The sequence below is a fragment of the Geospiza fortis genome, unplaced genomic scaffold, assembly GCF_000277835.1.
Source record: "Geospiza fortis unplaced genomic scaffold, GeoFor_1.0 scaffold381, whole genome shotgun sequence".
Classification (NCBI taxonomy): domain Eukaryota; kingdom Metazoa; phylum Chordata; class Aves; order Passeriformes; family Thraupidae; genus Geospiza; species Geospiza fortis.
The window spans coordinates 4,785,794-4,806,109 of NW_005054348.1; the positions used below are offsets into that span (position 1 = coordinate 4,785,794).

At 38.3% G+C, this 20,316-nt stretch overlaps 1 protein-coding gene across 2 annotated transcripts in view; it reads right to left on the reverse strand.

The window, feature by feature from the left end:
- Window positions 1–704: 704 nt before the first annotated feature.
- FAM120B (family with sequence similarity 120B) overlaps window positions 705–20,316 on the reverse strand; it is a 47,007-nt gene continuing 27,395 nt past the window's right edge. The window contains exons 6-9 of one of the 2 annotated variants that reach the window (XM_005423217.2): window positions 10,587–10,793; window positions 6,598–6,706; window positions 5,215–5,328; window positions 705–1,865 (exon numbers count right to left, since the gene is read on the reverse strand). In XM_005423217.2, the coding sequence (XP_005423274.1) occupies window positions 1,813–1,865; window positions 5,215–5,328; window positions 6,598–6,706; window positions 10,587–10,793 (483 nt within the window). In that variant the 3' untranslated portion in view covers window positions 705–1,812. Of the gene's footprint in view, window positions 1,866–4,937; window positions 5,329–6,597; window positions 6,707–10,586; window positions 10,794–20,316 lie in introns of those variants that run through there. The other variant, XM_031058790.1, reaches the window with a different exon arrangement.

A 20,316-nucleotide genomic window follows, 5' to 3' on the forward strand; every position in this document is an offset into this window, starting at 1 on the left:
CAAATGAGCAAAGTAATTTGAGAGGAAGGATACATGAAGAGGAAAGTTGATAGGTATGCTCCTGTCAGTCACTCTCTCACAATGACCACGCCACAATTTCTGCTGAGTCACTACTGACTAAGTGATTGATATTATGGAATGTTCTCTGGATCTCCTTCCAGAAGGGGAACGCATAAAGCTAATAAATCGATCCACAATTTCAGTGAATATTTGATGAAAGGCAGCTACCCAGTGCACAGGCTAGAGAAGACTAAGCAGTACAGCAGAACAAGAATGCTTTTCTTCCCAAACACACGTTCCTTCACTTCAAATCCATGTCTGTTTGTCCTCTGTTCTGTAACCATTCAAAACAGCCCTGTGATCCCCATATTAAGGAAAGCCTATTAAACTGGAACCTTTGTGGTCATGTTCTCTGATATGATTTCTTTCTAGAGTCCATAAGCTTTGTGGTATTGTGAACAATTCAAAGTTCAGTGAGTTCAGTGAGACGGGACCTCTGTGTTTCAGCTTCATGCTTCTGCTTTCCCTCTACTATTCCTGGTGGGAAAAAAATCTTCTGGCTTGGAAATAATAATAAGCAGCTTCTGCTTATGGTCTAACATTAGGAAGAAAAAACAACCTCACAGAGACGCTATCAATTCTCCAGTAATCAGGGTAATTATTACCAACAATTCATACCACAGCTAGCACAGCAAAACTCCCACTCTGACTGTATTTAACTTTGTTTATTGAGGATAACAGACATCTTTTCTCATATCAAAGCCTGAAGAGGGAATTACCAACACATTCTGGCACACAATCGCATTCTTTTAAAATACACTATTGTACATCATGAGATCCCTGAAACCAGAGAAGTCTTCATAAAATTCAGACCACATTATTTCAAAAGGTTTGTAAGGGAGGGATAAAAATGATAGTAAAAAAAAATGATATTACAATTACAGTCAGTGGAAAATCGATTGAAAAAGGAAGCAGGAATACCCCTGTGATGACAGTGCATTTCCTGAAATGCAAATCAAGACACTATGTTGTATGAAATGGTATCGGCTCATACTTTTAATAGAACTAGAAATCCTTATTGCTTTTTTTTGTTGGATTGCCGTATGAGAGTATGAAAAATATGTTTATTCATTATAGAAGTAAAGCATGATAGATTCCTTCCTCAGCTGAAAAAATTACAAAAAGTTCCTTAACTAAAAGTATCAAATGTAAAAGCAATTTTTTTCCTTTGTAAAAAAGTGTTACATTTTACAAGAAAGTCACATTGTTTCACTGGCAGATGATTACAGCAGTGATATCATGTTTCAAACTATTCAGGGTTTCAGAAACAACGGTATAACCCTTAAAACACAGATATAATCCACAATCAAGACATAAACTACAATACAGTGTAGACATGACACATTATTCATGGTGAGGAAAGTATTGTAATATAAACAACTATTACAAAAATATGCAAGAATTATAGTTTAAGTCTTTAATTTACACTCAGGAATACCTCACAATGTTATAAAAAATAATTCAGACTTTCCCTTGTCAAATGGACAAAACAGTGTAGCTATACTGGCATGCTACTGTGCCTCAGGTAGCTTAACTTAGGTTTTGGTGATTCTGGTCTCGTAACAAGCTTAGACCTTACATGATAAGTGATTAACCAGCTGAACAGCCTCAGCTTTGTGTGATTTCCTCCACAGTCACACTGTCCAGTTACTCTGCACAGTTCATAAAAACAGGTGAAAGCCTGAATAAACAAAAATTATCCCAGTGGCAATTATTCCACCATCCCATTTGCCACTTGTAGACATGAATTCTTTACCGAGGAGGGAGGTGATACCTCCTCCCATGTGGATGTCCTGATCCTCTACCTGGAGAGAGTAAGAGAGCAATTAAATACATTCAGTGAACATTAAAGCAGGAAAACAAGGGGTTATTAAGATAGCATGCAAGAAAAGTTACAATTATACATATCTTAAAAGAATACATGTCCCTGCCCAGTTGGTGTGTAATTGTGGCTAGTATTCAGAGATCCTGGAGAATAAAGTGCATGGTGGCTCTTTTTAAAACTCTTGGGTGATGGTAACTTTTAAGCCTAGTCCAGTTAATGGGTTAGGATAGTGAATCTCATTTGTGCCTGGTAGATCTGTATGAATTCAGGTAAGGACAATATGCTGTTTAGAACCAGACATAATCTATATTTACACATATTGTCATACTGGTTTAAGTATGCCTGTGCACTATACTGCTTTAGTTAGAGAGCCCTATTAGCAATGCAGCACTCACAATGTAAATTAAATCTTTTCTCAGCACTGAAGTTCCACCAGGTCCCATCAGCATTACAGTCCTACCAAAATCCCATTAATCAGAAGCATGGTTGAAAGCAACACCAGTGTGGAAGACTTGACTAAGTATCTTGCAATTGAGAGGCTGCTTGTATTATCAACAGTTATGTGTTTTACAGTGCGCTAACACTGAAGTGAATGTACCCTTTTGATGCAATTACATTCTGTGAAGAAATGGATAATTAACAGTGATTTCCATAGTTCTTAATGCTCAGTTTATTTTTAAGTTCTTATAGAATGAGTTAACATTGTGATGTAAACCAATGTATTAGTGGTCTTAACTTCTAATTAATGAAGTTTGTCTACCAATAGGGTATATGGGCTGTGGTGTGGTGTTGCAGCCACAAACCTAAAATCCATAAATTATCAAACAAGAAATATTGAGGGAAAATCTACCTTCCTGAGGCTTAGATGTCCTGCTCTGAATAACACAGATGTGCTTTATCCATTTGTAACACACAGCCAAGAAATTTACGGAGAGAAGTTAAATGAATAAAATCAAACAAAAAAACCCCAAACCTTCCCAAAATGCAAAAAAAAGCCACAACTGAATTCCCTGCATTGAAAATACAGCTAGAGGATGAGCTGCTTATTACAGCAGCTGGGTACAGCAGCTTCTACTGGCCATGTAATGAAGCATGCCTGTGTCCAGTTCTTGTTCTGCCTGAGGGGATTCAAGCCATCCTCTCAGAGAAATGCCACTGCCTCTCAGGTTGATCCTCCACTGTCTCACTGAAGCTGAGATATTGTCACAGAATTCTTAAACATTAACTGATAAGAGAGAACAAAGGCTGCCTAATCATTATATACACTCCTGATACAGAAGATATGGGTCCCATGGTTACTGTTCCATTACTTTTACTGTATTAAATCCAATGATTTATGCATGATATGCAACAGCAGGAACCATAACAGTGTGCCACGGAAAGGTACATAGAGGATGGGATAGACAGATATCAGTATTATTACTAGGGAGTTTTATCACATAAGCTACCATGAACAGAAAATGGGTATTCTTTTTTTCTCTCGCTTTGCTGAGACACACATATAACAGACAACAGCTACATAGAGAAGTAACCCAAATACCTGTGCTAATATTAGCAAACTTAGGAAAAGAATTTTGCCAAAATGAGTCATGTTGGCAGATCACTTTAAAAGGAGCTCTAAAATATTGAAGGCCTCTTTTATAAGGACAGATGTATTTTTCCAATAAACCTGTTTCACTTATAACACAGGCAATTTAACTGCAGTTATGGGATCATGTTTTAAGAGTGTCCTGAGGGTAAGAAATAGGGATAGTGTAGAAGAAGCCAAGATGTTCAAATAATGCTACTGAAAGACATTTGTAACACAGCAAACACAGCAGCACAGTTACTGTAGAACATACCTTGTGGAATACACCTAGCCATGAGATCTCTGGATCTGGTCAGAGATTATCTGACCCCTGGTTTCTTCAGATGGTCAAGAATTAGTAACAATGACCAGTTTGGGTTTTGCTTATGGTCAGCATAGATACACCATATTTTAGCTTTATATTTTACATAGAGGATCAAAGAATATTATTTGTGAATCAAATTATATTATCTTACTCTGAAGCATTCAACAGTGGCAGCTGAAAAACATTTAAGACTTCACTATATCTATTTATTATTTATCTTTCCTAATCACATCAGTGATCTTATTTGAAAACCTCACCTGGAAACATACAAGAAATTCAGGTTCTGCAGACTTAATAAAATAATTGATGTTTCTTAGACACCTCTCTTCCTTTTGCTTATTTTCTTTAATCTATGTGCATGTGCTTCAACTCACAGTAATGAGGAAGTAAAACTGAATTAACCCAGCTCAACAGTGTTACCCACTGTGGTGTTTCACTGAAATGTCTGTTCTTTTCAAGAAGTGAGACTGGTGAATGATTTAAGATTAATGCCAAGGCAAGACAAAACTTGCATTTGTATCACTTAGGCAGTGACCTGGAAGTAGGGACCCTGATCTAGAAAACCACTTAAGAATGTGTTTAACTTTATTCATATGCTTGAGGGTTTTGTTGAAGTATGAACGAAGATCTGCAGCTAAAGACTTCAGACACATTTCTGTGCAGCTGTGCCAACTTGTTTTAGAACTGTTGCAAATTTAAACACAGTTCAGCTGAGACCAAGCATGAAAATTACAAATACCACATGAAAGCTTATTTCCCAGAACACTGTGAGTAGAAGATGACTGCAGATTACAATGCTACACTCCACCTCACTGTGCAGAGTTGGTTTTTGCAAGGGGCAATACACAACTATGTAACTGATGCTGATGCCTTGTGAAAGCTGACCTAGAACAGAGGCTAGACAGAGTTAAAGAATGAAGCAGGTATTTATTGAAAGCCCTCAATGGATACACCTTGGGCAGTACAAGAGCCCAGCCAGGGCAACACCCAAGATGAACCCAAAATGGTCATAAAAATGGATGACCGGTCATGAGGTCTCACATTTTTATAAGTTTTGGAGTTAATTGTCCAATTACAGCTTTAGGTTATGGAGTCCCATCCTTCTTGTTTTCTCTTCTCTGTCCACATTGCTCATGCTCTGGGCCCGAGACTAGTATGGATTGTCCTTGGTCCCTAGCTGGAAAAGGACTTGTTCTGTCTGCCTACTCTGTGAAGAGAGCTTACCAAGCCTTAAGGTGAAGCTCAGAACTACACACTAAAGCAGCACAGAATCTGAAAAATATAAAAGCTAAAACTTAAAGCATCAATGCAAGTTTTGTTGCTGACTGCTTGCTGTAGGGTTACTGCACACATAAATATGAACTGCAGGTAGATACAGAGCTGTTAGACTGGTGATAGGGACAATTCCAAACCCAAAAACATGCACCCATTTTTTACCTTGGGATTGCAGATGTCTTTGTGTGAACTCCCTCATCTGGTTATGATATGGAGAAACAACATGACTTCTGTGTGGCTGTTGGAACCTGGGATTAAAATCTCTTTGTTCTCTTCCTGAAAAACAGTATGCACTGAGCAACTCTGACAATATGTAAGATTAAATGGAGAGAAAGAGGGACAGTGTATTCTTTTTCAGGAAACAGAGTATTTCTTAGTTTTGTGCCAAAACACTCAAGCACAATTACGATCTTTCTAAGCTAAAGTCAGCCTAACAAGCATGGTTCTTGTCCTCATTTCCATCTATGCACATCATGATTACAAGCTGTTAACAAGTGTATTTAGAAGCCAGATCAAAATTTTATGACACAGATTTGGAGACTGCAGTCATTAAAACAAACAGAAATCCCTCTCCAAATTGGAATCACAAATCATAATTAAAATGGTTAAATATAGCTCTCAAGGAAAAGCAGATGCTACCAAGGTCTGGTATTATAAATCACCAACAGATATCCTCAATTTTGAGTGTCCAGCATGAGCTCGTTGTAGAGCCACATCAGAAGTATTGCTGCCACATAATGCAAAGTACTGAACTAGCAGAAAATAATTTTGTCTGTTGTAATTTGCTCAAGGAATTCTGAAGGGGTAATTTTTATCCTCACAGACATTATAACTGATCAGGTATTGAGCAGGTGATAAATATAATATGAGCATAAACACTGAGATTCAGTGTAAATTATTTCAAAGTCTTGAAGCCTCAACATTCAGGCTGATATGTGATTGACGTTAAAAACCTTTTAGATGTTTTTTACTGTGAAAGTCAGGCAGCTCAGGTAGGGAAAACAAATTTGCAAACTGAGTTCTTTAGCAAACTGAGCCATAAAGTTGGGGGAAAGAGCAAGATCTTAAGCAAGAAAGCAGAGTTTTTCAAATTGTCCAAAAGCTCTCTTCTGTTTTGAAATATGTCAGTGAATGCAATAAGAAGTATTTCATCTTCAGTGCCTCATTTTGACCTTCAGCTATCAATGTTAAATAGCTCCCCTGAGAGACTAAAAGAAAAAGCTGGGCCATTTAATTTCTCCTATAAAAATATCTTTAGTCACTGAATAAATAGTTATGTTTCTGTCAATTAATGATACTTATTGCATATATCTCACTAGTTATGTACCTAGATGGAAATATTATTCTATATAAACTTGGGTAATCAAATTCACATCAATTGCTAAAAAGAGTAAATATTTTCTTAGATATTTTCATTGCTTCTTGGAGAAAGAACTTCAAATTTACTTAGCTTGATGGGCTGCCTATGTAATTGCTGCTGCCACTGAAGGATAATTTAGCTCATCTATATATTAACTTTATTGAGAAAATTCACACAATGCCAACCTGTGTTAAATCCATTTCCTCTTGGTCTGCTCTGTATTGTTCTGTTCTTTGCCATGCAAATCTTGCAAATGAGAGACTTCAGATTCTGGAAGGGTGTGTACAAAGACTCCTGCAGAAAACACAGTTAAAAATCAATTACTCTTCTGCTCTTTTTTCTTCAGGTGCAGCACAAATCAAACACATACACAACAACTATAAGACTTGTCTTAGCCACACTTGTGCACGCATGAAGCTGGTAGATCTGGTTCACACTTTAACAGGAAATAAAGTTTGAACATTTAATATTAAATGTGGATACCTGGAGGAGTGAGTAGGGGTGCAGAAGAAATGCTTTCCACTTTCTCAGTGAAGTAGTTTTTCCTTCTCTGCTCACATTTGCAAATCCCTTGCTGTCCTGTCCTATTCTATGACCTTGCACCTGTAGATACCCTTAACTAGACTTCCATCTGCAATACCTCAGGCAGAGATGGTTAAAGCCTCCAGATAAGGACTGATGAACTCATGGAAAATACACCAGTTAGAATCTGTCTCTTAATCTCATACATTAGAAACAGAACTTACCCAACAGCAACACATCTGCCCCAACTCCTGACTGATAAAACATAACTCAGTCTAAAAAGAAATAGGGAATTAAATTCAAGTGTTGACCTTGTGGTGTGATGAAAAATTCTACTGTCAAAAGGACAAACTGAAGCTATTTAAGGGTGCGATATTGAGAGATATGATACATCCTTAACTTTCTCTGTTTTCTGAGCTTTGAAAAAGTGACAGATCTTAGAATGTATTTTTTTTCTGATTGGTACTGGGCATGTGGGATTTACTACACAATGAAAAGAATTAGGAAAAGAGAGATTTTAGATAGCATAATTTGTTATTTTCATAAAATTGAACTGATTTTTACAGGATGACATTTCTTTTTAAAGATGACAGGATGAGCTAAAAAAAAATCTAACAGGTAGCAAGACTGCAGTAACTAGAGAGGTTTCTTAAATTAAAGGTAGAGTCTGACTCCCTGAATGAACCCTGCTGAGAGCTTCCCTAACTTCCCTAATACATTTCTGGAGTTAATAAACATCTTTAGAGAGACTTAACTAAAAACCACTGATTTTTTTTTAAATTTTGTTTTACCACACAAACTAGGTCTAGCCTGTGAAGAGCACAGAGAAATCCTTTCATTTTACTCCTGGAAGAATAAATTCAGAATGTATGGAGGTTGGATGAAAAGCAAGATCAGAAAAGAACAAAACATATCAATTATGCTGACCCCATGATGTAATTTGGTTTTAATTTAAAAAAATTAACCATGAACATACTCATTAGTGAGAAGCACAATAAAAAGGCTAATAAAGTGATAATATCATTGCCTCACTTCTTTATGAGACTATTATAGCCAATTTTCTGTGTGGATAAACAAACTAATATGATTACAGTTTTGAAAAACAGAACTAGCATAATATGAGCTTAGCATAATTTTGTAGAAAAACAAGATGGCTCTATTTTTATTCTTATCAGAAGTTGTCAATTTTTTTATCTTTAACAGCTGTTAGGCTACAAAGAGCTGAGCTACCCAAAAACTTGCCCACAAAAATATCAACTGCATTTAGTGTACACATTTTCTTCTTTTGGTATAAGAACCAAAAGGAAGGTAGGAGACAAACCCTGAGATGTTCCAAATTTTTTATACACATGTAAATATTTAACCAGGATTGTATTTCCACTGTAATTGTCAGAAACCTATTAACTGTATTTAAGCCTATCAGATTGAAAACAACACTGATTCTGAGATTGCCTCAAGTCCCTGAAGTAATGCAACTATTCACATAATAGAGAAGGGACCCTAGGACTTAGGAGACAAGCACTGAACAACCAAGGAATAACTTTTTCCTAGTTTCTTTTCCATTACAAAACATACCATGCAGAATAACTTCTTTTCTGCATACAGTACTGTCACTATCACCAGATTAGATTTGTGGTGCTCAAGGTTAGATTGTTAACAAACAAGTGCTGAAAGATCTTGGCTTCCAGCAGTATATTAAGCTCTGCCAGGAACTAAGTACCATTTTTATTTATTAAAGTTGAACGTATAATAAGAGGAAAAACCAATCACATATACTTGCTCTCTTGCCAGTGTTCCCAGCTAAACTGGCATCTCTTGGCAATTCTCCCCAGAACAGATTCTTGCCTCAAACTGATAAGCTGAAAGCTATTTTATTAGTCTGGGTACATATCTCTGCCATATATGTACCATAAAATTGTACCTAAAAAAGAAGAAGGTATTTAAACTACTCTGAAAGTTCACATAGCTAGAGTATTTTTCCTCACAACAGAACAGTTTATCTGGGGCTTGTTTAAAACAGAGCATCAGGCTTTAAAAAACCCTAATCTAGATATTTCAGTTGACCAAGCATATTTCTAACTCTGTTCTAGGAAAGTAAGATCTTTCCCATCTTCATTATAAAACAGAATAAAATAGAACTCCAACCTTAACACAAGATTTTAAAATGTTAGCTAAAACATGCTACATAATAAATTTAAAAATACCTGTATCAATTAATATAACAGTTGTACAGATTTAATTTTTTATTGTCAAAGTTACCCACCAACCTGAATTCTACCCAAGAGGAAAACAAATATCAATTTCATTTTGGATACTTTAACATTTTCCCATTTATTCTTTAAACCCTCTATTGTTTTGTAAAAGTCCTGCATGAAATTCCTGGATGAACCATTAAACCCAATCCAAAATCTACTGAAATCAACAGCCCAATTAATAGGAACCACAGGATTTGGATAGAGGTTATGGTCCTAATCATATGATGGAACACATATGGAAAGGATTATTCTCCTCCTTCATGCTAAAAACATGTTCATTCCACCCACCCACAAGAGCTGCACTCCTCACTCCAGACCAACATGGTATGCAGCTGGACACAAAATCACAAAAGATAACCAGTTACACAAAAATAACTGGCACTGATGCATAAGATTAAAACAAATCAAAACGGAAACATTTTTTCTCTGTAATTACTTTAACCTCAAGTGATACATTCAGTAGCAGGTAAAAGCACTTCAAAGGTAAGATTTTCAAAAGTAATTAAATGGTACAGGCTTCTCAGACACATTAATTGAGAAAGACACATTAATTGAAGGTCTTTAGAGCTGCCTTCCCAGATGGGTACAGACCTACCCAAGCATCTCTCCACATATTCTGTGCTGGAGGGGCACAAGGCAGGTCGGGTTTGAGGCTTTCCCAGGGCATCAGCACAGTCTGGCACTGAGCCCAGCAGACCCTACCTGTGAGCCTGGCCACACTGCCCCTGAGCAGTGCCCAGTGCTCAGCAGGACCTCCCTGCCCAGACACATCTGAAATCACACTGCTCTTTTGGTAACACAGCATGCAAATCTTGCAAATTCCCAGATTTGTAAGATAAAGTGGAACTGAGAACCAAACAAGTACTTAGAGCTACAGGAAGGTACTTGATGAGATTCTAAAAGAAACACCCTTATTTACCTATTCTAAAAGAATGTACCTTCTTCTGATTTGCAGTTCCTCTTTGAATTTGCCAAACTTTCATCTCAAAATTTAGGTTCCTTAATGCCTTTAAAAATATCACCTTAAACATTTGGTTTTTAAAAAGTGTTCTTAATATGTTGCTTAAAATCTTATGGGAAAAAGATCTCATTTATATCCCAGTACTGGAAAACTATTGTGGGCATTTTCATTTTTGAAATTGACAACTGTTTTCCTTTATTATTTTCTGAGTAGTGGAAACAAAATTAAAGGTAAAATTACAGCTTCCTTCATAAGCTCACTATTTCTACTTTTTTTTTTTAATTTTTTTTTTGTGGAGAGAATGAAAAAAGAATGAGAGAGAAGAAAAAATACAAAGAAAAGGGGAAAAGTGTAAACATGAATACAAAAACAACCAACAAAACGGACAGGTACATTTTTACAAAGAATGCAGAACTAAAAGGAAGTGATTACTTACATTGCCTTCCAAAAGTTCTTCCACAGAGCAACCTCTGTGTGCCTTCTGGTATTTTTCTTGAAAAAGTTTTCCATCAAACACTGCCCACGGCATCAGATCATCCATCCTGAACGGAAAGCCACAGGCACTGTTGGCCATGAGCAACGTCGTAAGGCCACGGATAAGGACAGCACCCAGGTGTACAGCCCTGGAGTCTACCTGTGCCAGCTGGGAACACACACGCACACAAAGGCAGGTCTCACAAGTCAGGAAATATGAGCCACCTTATATGGTGTTTGTACCACCATATAAACACACAAGCAGCAGAGAAAATTGTCAGCTGTCCCAATGTTGTGACAGTGATAGCCCTCTACTCCACAGCAGAATTTGTCTGAGCATTCTGTATCTAGTTTTATTCAATAAAGTGGAAGAAGTGAAGTTTAACAAACACAGCATGTCATTCAAGTTTTTAAGACAAATACATTCAAAATGTAAATGGAAAGACAAAATAAGTGGCTCCACAGTATTTTTCAAGCATTAGCAGCTCTGCAGGGAAAAAAGTTCTGTTAGTGGAATGCAAAACATGAACTGGGAGTACAAATTGATGTGTACAGTGATCCACTGACCTTCCAGAGTTTGCTTACCCCGGAAATGTTACAGTGTTAGAGATAATTTAAATTGCAGCATTTGACAGAACAAAGTTTATTTTGTATCCTAGCTTTTATTTTAAACACTCCAGAATTTCCTTTGACTGTAATCTGAAAGTCAAATTATTTCACTTCAACCTGGATGTCTCCAGAAGAAATACTGGAATCGTGTGACCTCATTTAGAAAATGCAAAATGAGAAGCTCAACAAGACAATTAAAACTCACAGCCAAGATAAACTCCATGTGTGAATTTAACATCCTGTTGTGGCAGAGGACAGCAAAATATAAAAACCTTGAATCCAGTATGGGGAAAGCTCTGATTTTAAGTATTGTTTAAGCAGTACAAAGCTCTCAGTGGGCAATGCCTTTTCCAGTCTGTTCCACAGCAGTCTGTTAGGATCACGAGAGATTCATAGCAATGTGGCCATCAATACTGTAATCCCTGGTAGCTGGTGTACCCTTAGGGTATAAATTATACCAGAAATGGAGGATCTGGTATGGATATACTCAGGAATGGAGTATCCAAAAGAGTCCAGAACAGAAAGGGCAAAAAGTGACTCAAATTGTCTTAGCCCTAGCTCCCGCAGAGCTGTGAACTGTTTGACTAAAATGCAGTGGAAAGGTTTGGCCATTATTACTACATCCTATACCTTGAAAGACCTCCAAAAGACTTAAAGGTATGAACATACAGCATCAGTGCCTTATGTTATAAAAAATGACAACTAGTAGCAAAAATCAGTGAAATGTAGTACTAATGAATCAGAATTTTTCCTTCCTAAGGCCCACATAACAAAATCAGGAAACCTTTGCCAGCAAAAAAGAGCTACAAAGCTTCTTCCAAAAATGAAAATCATAAATTGTTTGGAGAATAGAGCCAGACCCTGGTGAAGGAATTAATTTTTCTGCTCTATTACACAATGAGCTGAGTTCTGTTGCAAAATTTGACTAGGTGAAGCTGATCTCTGTGATGGGGCTCTCCCCAGCCACAGACAAGGGGCAGCAGGGTTCTGTTAAGCTGGCTTGAAGATACGAGGTGCATCTCCATGGGCTGCTTTCTGCAAAATGCAAAAGCAAAAGAGGACTCAGATATGAAGTTGCAGGCAGGGAGATGCCAGGCAGGGAGGTTCAGAGCCCTCTGGGAAGAACTTATTCTGTCTCTAGTGATTCCTGGAAAGGCATCAGGCTGGCCACCAGGGCACTGACCCAACACGACAGTCAGTAGCTGAAATTCATCCAGTGCAGACAACTGGCGACAACCACTGTCATCCAGACAAATGCAGACAACACAAGCTAATTTCACAGAACTGTACGATGGTTTGGGTTGAAAGGGACCTTAAAGTTCATCTTTTTAGTTCATCTAGTTTCAAGCTCCTGCCATGGGCAGGGACACCTCCCACTAGAATTTGAGCAGTCATTTAGAAAATGAAAGATCCTTATTTTTCTGATCATGACATTTCATATTAGAGTAAGGAATCTCTCTCCTGCCCTCCCTTTAAAATAAATGTACTTTCAGTAGGGGATAAGGCCACTGAGTTTCAGGAAGTTATGGCCTCCAGATGTCAGCTACCATTTTGCCAGCTGAGACTAGTAACTGCATGCACACTCATAACTCTCTTGCTCTGGCAAGTAAAGCAGGGGTTTGCAAACTGTTTAACGATGCTGAAGGGTACTTGAAAGAGGAATGTGGTTTAAGTGAACCAGTATTTGTACTAAAGTAAACTGCTAGAGTGCACACAGTCACTTATCATGTTGCAGCTGAGATTCTCACATTGCATTTACTAGATTGTTTCTGATCACCAGATTAAACCTAAAGATCTGCTGAGGAAGTGTGTCCACATCATTTACAACCCTAGCTGTGTTCTTTTCAGTTAAACTTGAGACATAGTGACCAAAAAGATAATGCTGCTGGTGACAGGCTCTATGGTTAGAAGACTTCATTGTCTAGGGATATCAGTCCAGAACTTTCCTAAAGCACTTTAGTATTGGAGGGTGGAGGGTTTGTGTGAGGGATATCAGGTAAGGCTTGGTGTTTTAATGGAAATTAGTATGAGCGAGACCAATGCAAGAGCTATCAACCAGTGATTTCTTTATTTTAAGAGGATAGGAAATACATTGACTAAAGGGTAGTTTCTATTTTCCATGTCTGGCAATGAAAACCAAAGAAAATGAAAGCACAGTGAGTCTGTAACAATGAGGCTGTGCACATGGCAAACCACAGAGTGGCCTTGCCATGGGAATGCTCACAACTGCTTGGTGCCTGCAATGTTAAGATGTCATGATGAGAAGTGGAAAATAGCAAAAGAAAAGAAGTCTTGTCTTGCAGGGCATTACACCCTAGAGATTACTTCCTTTCGGAAATTGTGTCTGCTCTTTTTACCATTTCTATAAACCCAGGACCCCAGCGAACCACATGAGATGCAGCCCTGTGATCTCGCTGATGCTACTCCTACCACCAGCTGATGACATTTGTGTGAGCGACACAGGGACTGTGTGAGAACTGCTCCTCCTGCACCAGCTGTCTCTGCTCTGGCCCTGCTGCTGAGCCTACCAATGGCAGGTCCCCACCCTCCCAGCACTCGGGGAAAAAGAGAACTTTTTTCTGTTTGAAGACTCAGAACTCAGAAGTTCCCAGTCCTCTAGCATCATTGCAGCAGAGGTTATTGATATCAGAGGCTTGATCTGAACTGGGTAAGCTACTTGAAAAGACCAAGAGAAGTGCTACAGCACCCACAACACTATGCATGAAGTTTTTTTCTAAAAATTTCAGAAATCTCTTTGCTAGAAGACTTATATCACTGAGTTCAGGCCAATCTCTGTGGCTGTGTGCATGTGCATTGGTGACAGAAAGAGGCTTGGCAGGGTGGAAGGTGTTTGCTCACAGCAGCACTTTGCAAGTCTAGACCGAGACTGCACATCCTGATGAAGTTTTAACTTACAGGAAGAGAAAATACATGGATCTTGCATATGAAATGCAAATTTCCAATTCAAATTTCATCTAACAAAATAATAATTAAAAAAAATAATCAGGATGTTTTAAGGAAATACTAGTAGTCCTCTGACTCTTCTTTGTAGATTCAGAAGGGATTTTTTGATAGAGGTGTAAACCTTATACAATGCATTTTGAAAGCTGCACAAACTATTTCCAGGAGCATACTAAAAAAATTGTTTGTCCCTCAACTGATTGGAGTTTAAAAGCTTCAAATTCTGTCAAAATTATAATAAATAGGTTCTATTACAGTAGAAATGTGAGGGTGAGTATCTGAACATGCCAGATGTCACCAGACACAGCAAAGCCATCTCACCATCTGAATTTCTTGAAACCAAGGAGAAAATATATGATGACAATTTCACAGTTCTTTACTTGTGGTACTTTACATGTCCTCTGTATCTCAATGTAATAAATACAACATTTCATTTAAAAACATGTTTCTTTAGTAGGATTTTCAACAACATTCTGGGCATGTTTTTTTTTCAATGTAAAAGGTCTGTATTAGTAATTGTTACTTAAATTAGAGTTTACCTTTTTCCTGTTCTGTTGCTTCCTTCCTGTGGTGAAGTTCAATACAGAAGACATGACTATGGCTAACATTTTGACATAGAAATTTAAAAAGGAAAAGCTTTAAAATTACATAATGCATTTCTCCACTCCTCCCTTCCCCACCTTCCTCACGCACCTATAAAAGAACATATCTGTTTTTGTGATAAAAGGGAAAATATAACTCTCATGGACAGGTTAGTATTAGATGATTTCTAGTTAAAATGAATCAATTCAACAACAATAGTTACAAATCAATGTAATTTGTCCCATGCAATAAACTGCTGGAATTCAAGTGGTAGTGATCAAAATCTATGTACTTGTCTGGTTTAACCAGCTCCTTTTAGATCCATTTGAACTCAGTCAATATATCATCAGCATTGCTGCTTCTTACATCAACTCTCCTAGCAGCCACCTGTATCTTAAATGATCAAATATTTAACCATAGGCAATTTGTGCTTGAGCCATAAAGGCAGCAGGTAGATCCTATCTCAGGAACTTGTCACTAGAACAGTAAGGCTTAGCTTTGCCTGAGAGCTCTAAGGCACACCGTGTTCTAAATATAGAGAGACGAACGCTCCGCTGAGACAAGTCCTTGCAATGGAAAGCATCACCAAACAACCTCAACCCAAGACAGAGAGCAGACTGTCCTGCCTTCAGCCATTACTATAAATTCCTAGTGGGAGCAGGCAAAGGATGCTGAAGCCCCTGCACACTGGAGCTCTACCCTCTGTTCTTGAGAAAAGGATAACTTACACTGGTGCAATGTTGGTAAATTACAGGAGTGTCACCCTGCACAGGTGGGCTGGTGAAATAGTGCATTTACTAGACATCAGTCAGCTTTAAGCAATAAGCTGCTGGGCCCTGTCAAACTGAGGGGGGAGAGGAGCGCCAGTATTTTGAAAACAGACTAAGGTTTATTCTGATGAAAGATTATGGCTTAAATTAAGCTCTTCCTGCTTAAACAAGGTGTGTGCAAAGGAAAACGGGGATTGAAAAGAGATCCTATGAGGGCATTGGCTGCAACAGAAACTAGAAAAACCAGTTTTTAAACACTTCTAAGACTTTGAAGTAAATATTTAGCTGTAAACAACCCAATTGTTTAGTATTTATATGTTCAGGAAAGTTTATTTACTGTGTTTTATCAGGACTTTGATGTAAAATGATACTTCTCTGTGGAACAACACTCGTATTTACATTAAACCAAAACCATCTCTGAAGTAAACTTTAAAAAAAATTAAATATTGCTTTTACCATTACGCACCATTAAGCACAAATAATAACGCAAAAGTATTACTGCTAACCAATTTGCAACTAGAAAAAATTTCCTTCAGTTCCAAAAAGATTATATCTCGTTTCTTGTTTAATTTTCATAAACAGTTGCTTTTATTAGAAATCTTTATCATATCCACAACAAACCCTAGCATAAGTGACATTTCTGTGATAATTAATTTCACAATTAAAAAATTTTGTCCTCTCAGCTTATTTATTCAATTCTGCAACGGACAGCACATTAACACCTGCAGAAAGACTAAAATAACATTACTTCCCTTATTTTAGCCACAACTGCTCAACTCTGATCTAAAGTGCTAGTGACAGTTCACAGTACTTATGACATCTACAGAATGCTGACATCAATTTTGGAATATAGTCACCAAGCTAACCATCTGACTGCAGCCCAGCCAGCAGCCACGTCCCGTCCACAAATGTGAATGGATTTTAATTTTTAGTGTCTTAAATATTTGTTCATGTTTTTGGATTCATACTTATCCTTGAACCTCCTCACCTTTCCATCACATGGATAGAGCTGAATTTAGTTGGTAGGGAAACACATTTTAATTTTCTGGGACTGTAAAAATTCTTGTAGCCCCCTGTAGTGATGTCTCCCTCTCACATGGATGCCCTAATAAAAGTGATGCCACAATAAAGTTTTGTCCTGTTGGGCAACTTGGAGTGCCTTCCCCATCTTCCCTGCTGTCTATTTAAAACAACCAGCAGTAAGTATTGCTCTCCCAGACTCCTATGTTTCTGTCAAGTGCAGCTGAAATTGGCCAACACATTCAAACGTTATTAGGGGACACAGAGAAAAAATTTAGAAAGCATGCAAAAGGTCACTTCTCTCCCAGTAACTTTCCACTGTAAGGCTTCAAACACCAAGCTTTTTCCACTCTTTTACTTTCTGACATTCACTATATATTTCTGTATTCTACTCTACACTGCCTAGCTCCATTACCAAAATCTTCAAAATGAGGGTCTTCATTTGCTGCTCCCTCATCCTGACCATACTCCTGATCTGAAGTCCTTATCCACACCTTAATCCAGTACTATCCCTTTGTTCAATCATAGGACTGGTCCATGGAACACAGTTTTAGGCGTAAAAATTCTGCCACCAACAGAACTACTAGGCAGAGTGTGCTTGGCTGCCTTTGCTGATGGAGTCTGTCCTTCCAGAGCCTCAGACTCCATTGGCAAATGACAGCTGCTTAGGCCTGCAACTGCTCAGTTGGCTGCTACAATTGTCCCAGGCTTAATTAGCCAAGCTTAAAAATCAGTATTCTTTATTTTCCTCCCTAGATTCAGAGTGGAGGTTCAAGATTTATTCAATTGTACTAATGGGGATCATCCTCTCTCTTAAGCTGTTTGAGTTTATATTTCTTAAGGGTCTGCTTTATTTCACACTGCAAACAACAGAAAGATAGGTGAATTTCACAGAATTAGACCTGGCAAAATTTAGCATGTCTGAAGCACTGCAGCTTCCAGAAACATTATCACAACTGTTATTCTTCAAATAAAACTGTCATTGAACCAAGATACCTTGTGTAGAGAATTCCAGTAGAGCAAATATTGCTTGCCAGTGCAATATAGGTTTTGTAGTTTTTCCCCCCCCTTGAGTTTCTTTGTACTGCAAAGCAGCTGCACGGTAAGATTGTTGATACTGTGGTTCACCCTTTGAAGTGATATGGGCCACAGCAAACAGTTCTGGCTAAGGAATTTTCTAGGTGTTAAGTCCACAGGTTGAGAAGGAAAAGAAGAACTTGTCTGCTTCTATTTCATGACAATCCCAAGCTCCAAGACAAATCAAATGAGTCACGCAGCAGCATTTCAGATGACCTGTGAAGGGAACTGACAAACTGTAACCTGTGATCAGGGATGTTCAAGATATCAGGATTTCATTTGAAACTAAGCTACCACTTAGTAGAGTATCCACTTCCAGAACACCTATTCCTTTCAAAATGGAAAACTGCCAGACAGCTTGAAAGTTGCTGCCTTTTGCACAAGAATGCCAACCCTGTGCTGTGGTTTAGATGAATGCATACAGAGAAATTAGAGAAACCTTGTTTGGTGCACACAGCTGTTGCATAAAGATGGTCTTCTGAGCTATTCAAGAACTGACTAAAAATGTAGGTCTAACAAAAATAAAATTATTTACAGGTAGTATTTTACATTTTCTTGTGTTAGCACTATGTCAGAGCAAATTAAAAATAAACAGTGATACAGTTCATGTGAGAGTAACTTGGTCATTTTTAAAGACTTATTGAATACAGAGAAGAATGTTGTTTTAAAGAAAATGCATGCTCTGTAACAAGCCAAACTTCGGCATTGCAGCCCTTCAGCCAGCATTGGACTCTGCAGGCACTTTGCTGATAACATTTCAGCCTCAGGAACTGATCCCCAGCCATTTTAAAACAAAGGATACCTTTTTTCCCCCCCTTTTTTTTTGATGCAGAAGGTGATGTGCCAAAATAAACTTCCTGCAGAACACCACTACGCTTTCAGACTCCTGTAATTGAAAAATACTACTTACTATTGCTCCTAGGCTGAACTATTTCTCTGTTGTACTGGAGCCTCAGGGTACAAATACAACATACAATTGTATGATTTTGCTAGAAAGTTAAACATGCTGACATGCTGATGAGATTACAAACAATTAACTACATCTCTCCATAAATCACTAATTTTCTTTGGAGGTAATACACAACTACCTTTACACATTTGGTATTTATTGTCCCTGTTCTTTCCTCATGTGTAACATTGGGATTAAAATGTCTTAATAAGTGATGATGTCTTTAGATGCTAAAAAGTAATGCTGGTAAGGGATATTATAACGTACTTTTATCACTTTTCTCTTAATACAGCTCCATTTCTTTAGAAAAAGTTCCTTCAAGCACATCTCAGCTGTTTCTCAGTGAACATCAAAAGAAATAATCCCAAAACAAGGATGAAGGGGAGGAGAATACATGTATGACATCAATATTACTGTTAGCATATTAAAAGTTCACTTTCACACAGCAATTTTGGCTAAAAAACTTATATTATTGAGACTAGCGTTACAAGCAAGAACAAAAAACTGAACAATTTGACCAAAGTCATAGAAGAAGCAACAGATAGGAACTGGACACTGTCTCGACTTTCAAGCCCTGGACAGTGGCCATGTCAATCAAGAATACACCTAAAAAGAAAGGGAACAACTCAGCTCTTGCTGTTTCTGACATCTTCCAGATGAACATTTCTACTATAGTAATTTGAAAACCTCCAGTAGGTCCAGCAAAGCACTGTAGCCACATGCCTATAAATGCATCCACCTCTCAGTGCTCATTTCAGCAAACACTTGGCTTCTCTGAAGCTGCACACAGCCATCTGCTCCTTTTTCCAGGGCCAGATGTGCAGCTGGTATTGCCGCTGGGGCGTGCCAGAGGCGCGGGCAGGTGCAGGTGCCCCGAGCAGATGCCGGGCAGGTGCGCGCGTGCCACCGCTTCCCGACAGCGCCGCTCCCTCCCTGCTCCTGCCCCTGGATGTCACCTGCCCTGGGGGACACAGGGCAGCCCTCAAAGGCAGCGGGGAGCAACCCCACCCACGCCATGCAAACACCACCTCCAACCCCCACGGGCTGCTGGCTCCTTCCAGCATACGATATGCAAGGAAGTGAGAACTATTGAACTCAGAAGTAAACGTACACTTTGACCAACACATACTTGGCAGGAAAATGCCAATTGATACCAGAAATATTTATTTTCCCCTCTCTGTAATAAGTTATCTCTGACTTTTTCAAAGCTGTCAGTTTGCTTGATATTTTGGGAGAGCTTTATTACCCTCACTACTAACAAACGTTTCACTTCCTGCAATATTATTTGGCATGGATTAAAAATTAACAGGAATTTTGTTATCTGAAATTCCAGAGTGTCTTCTACCTTAAGAATCCTGAAATATTCTTTAAGCTATATACAGTCTAAAAGCAATTTATAACTGAAACATTGCTGCATTTCCATGTTGTTGAAACCTTGCTAATTATGAGCTACAGGACAGTAAAGGGGAAAACTCACAGAAACACACAGCAAACTTAACACAATTATCCAGAAACATGCAAGACCATCTTCCACTAAGGAATAAAAATCCTCTTTTTAAGACCCTTGCTCAAAACCTTGAGCAAGATTTTCCATCTAAACAAATGAATTTTTTTCACAAAGTAGAAGAGATGACCTACAGCTCAGCTCTCCACGGCTACCCAAAAGGAGGCTGCAGTGAGGTGGGGGTTGGTCACTTCTGCCATGCTCCAAGTGAAAGGATGAG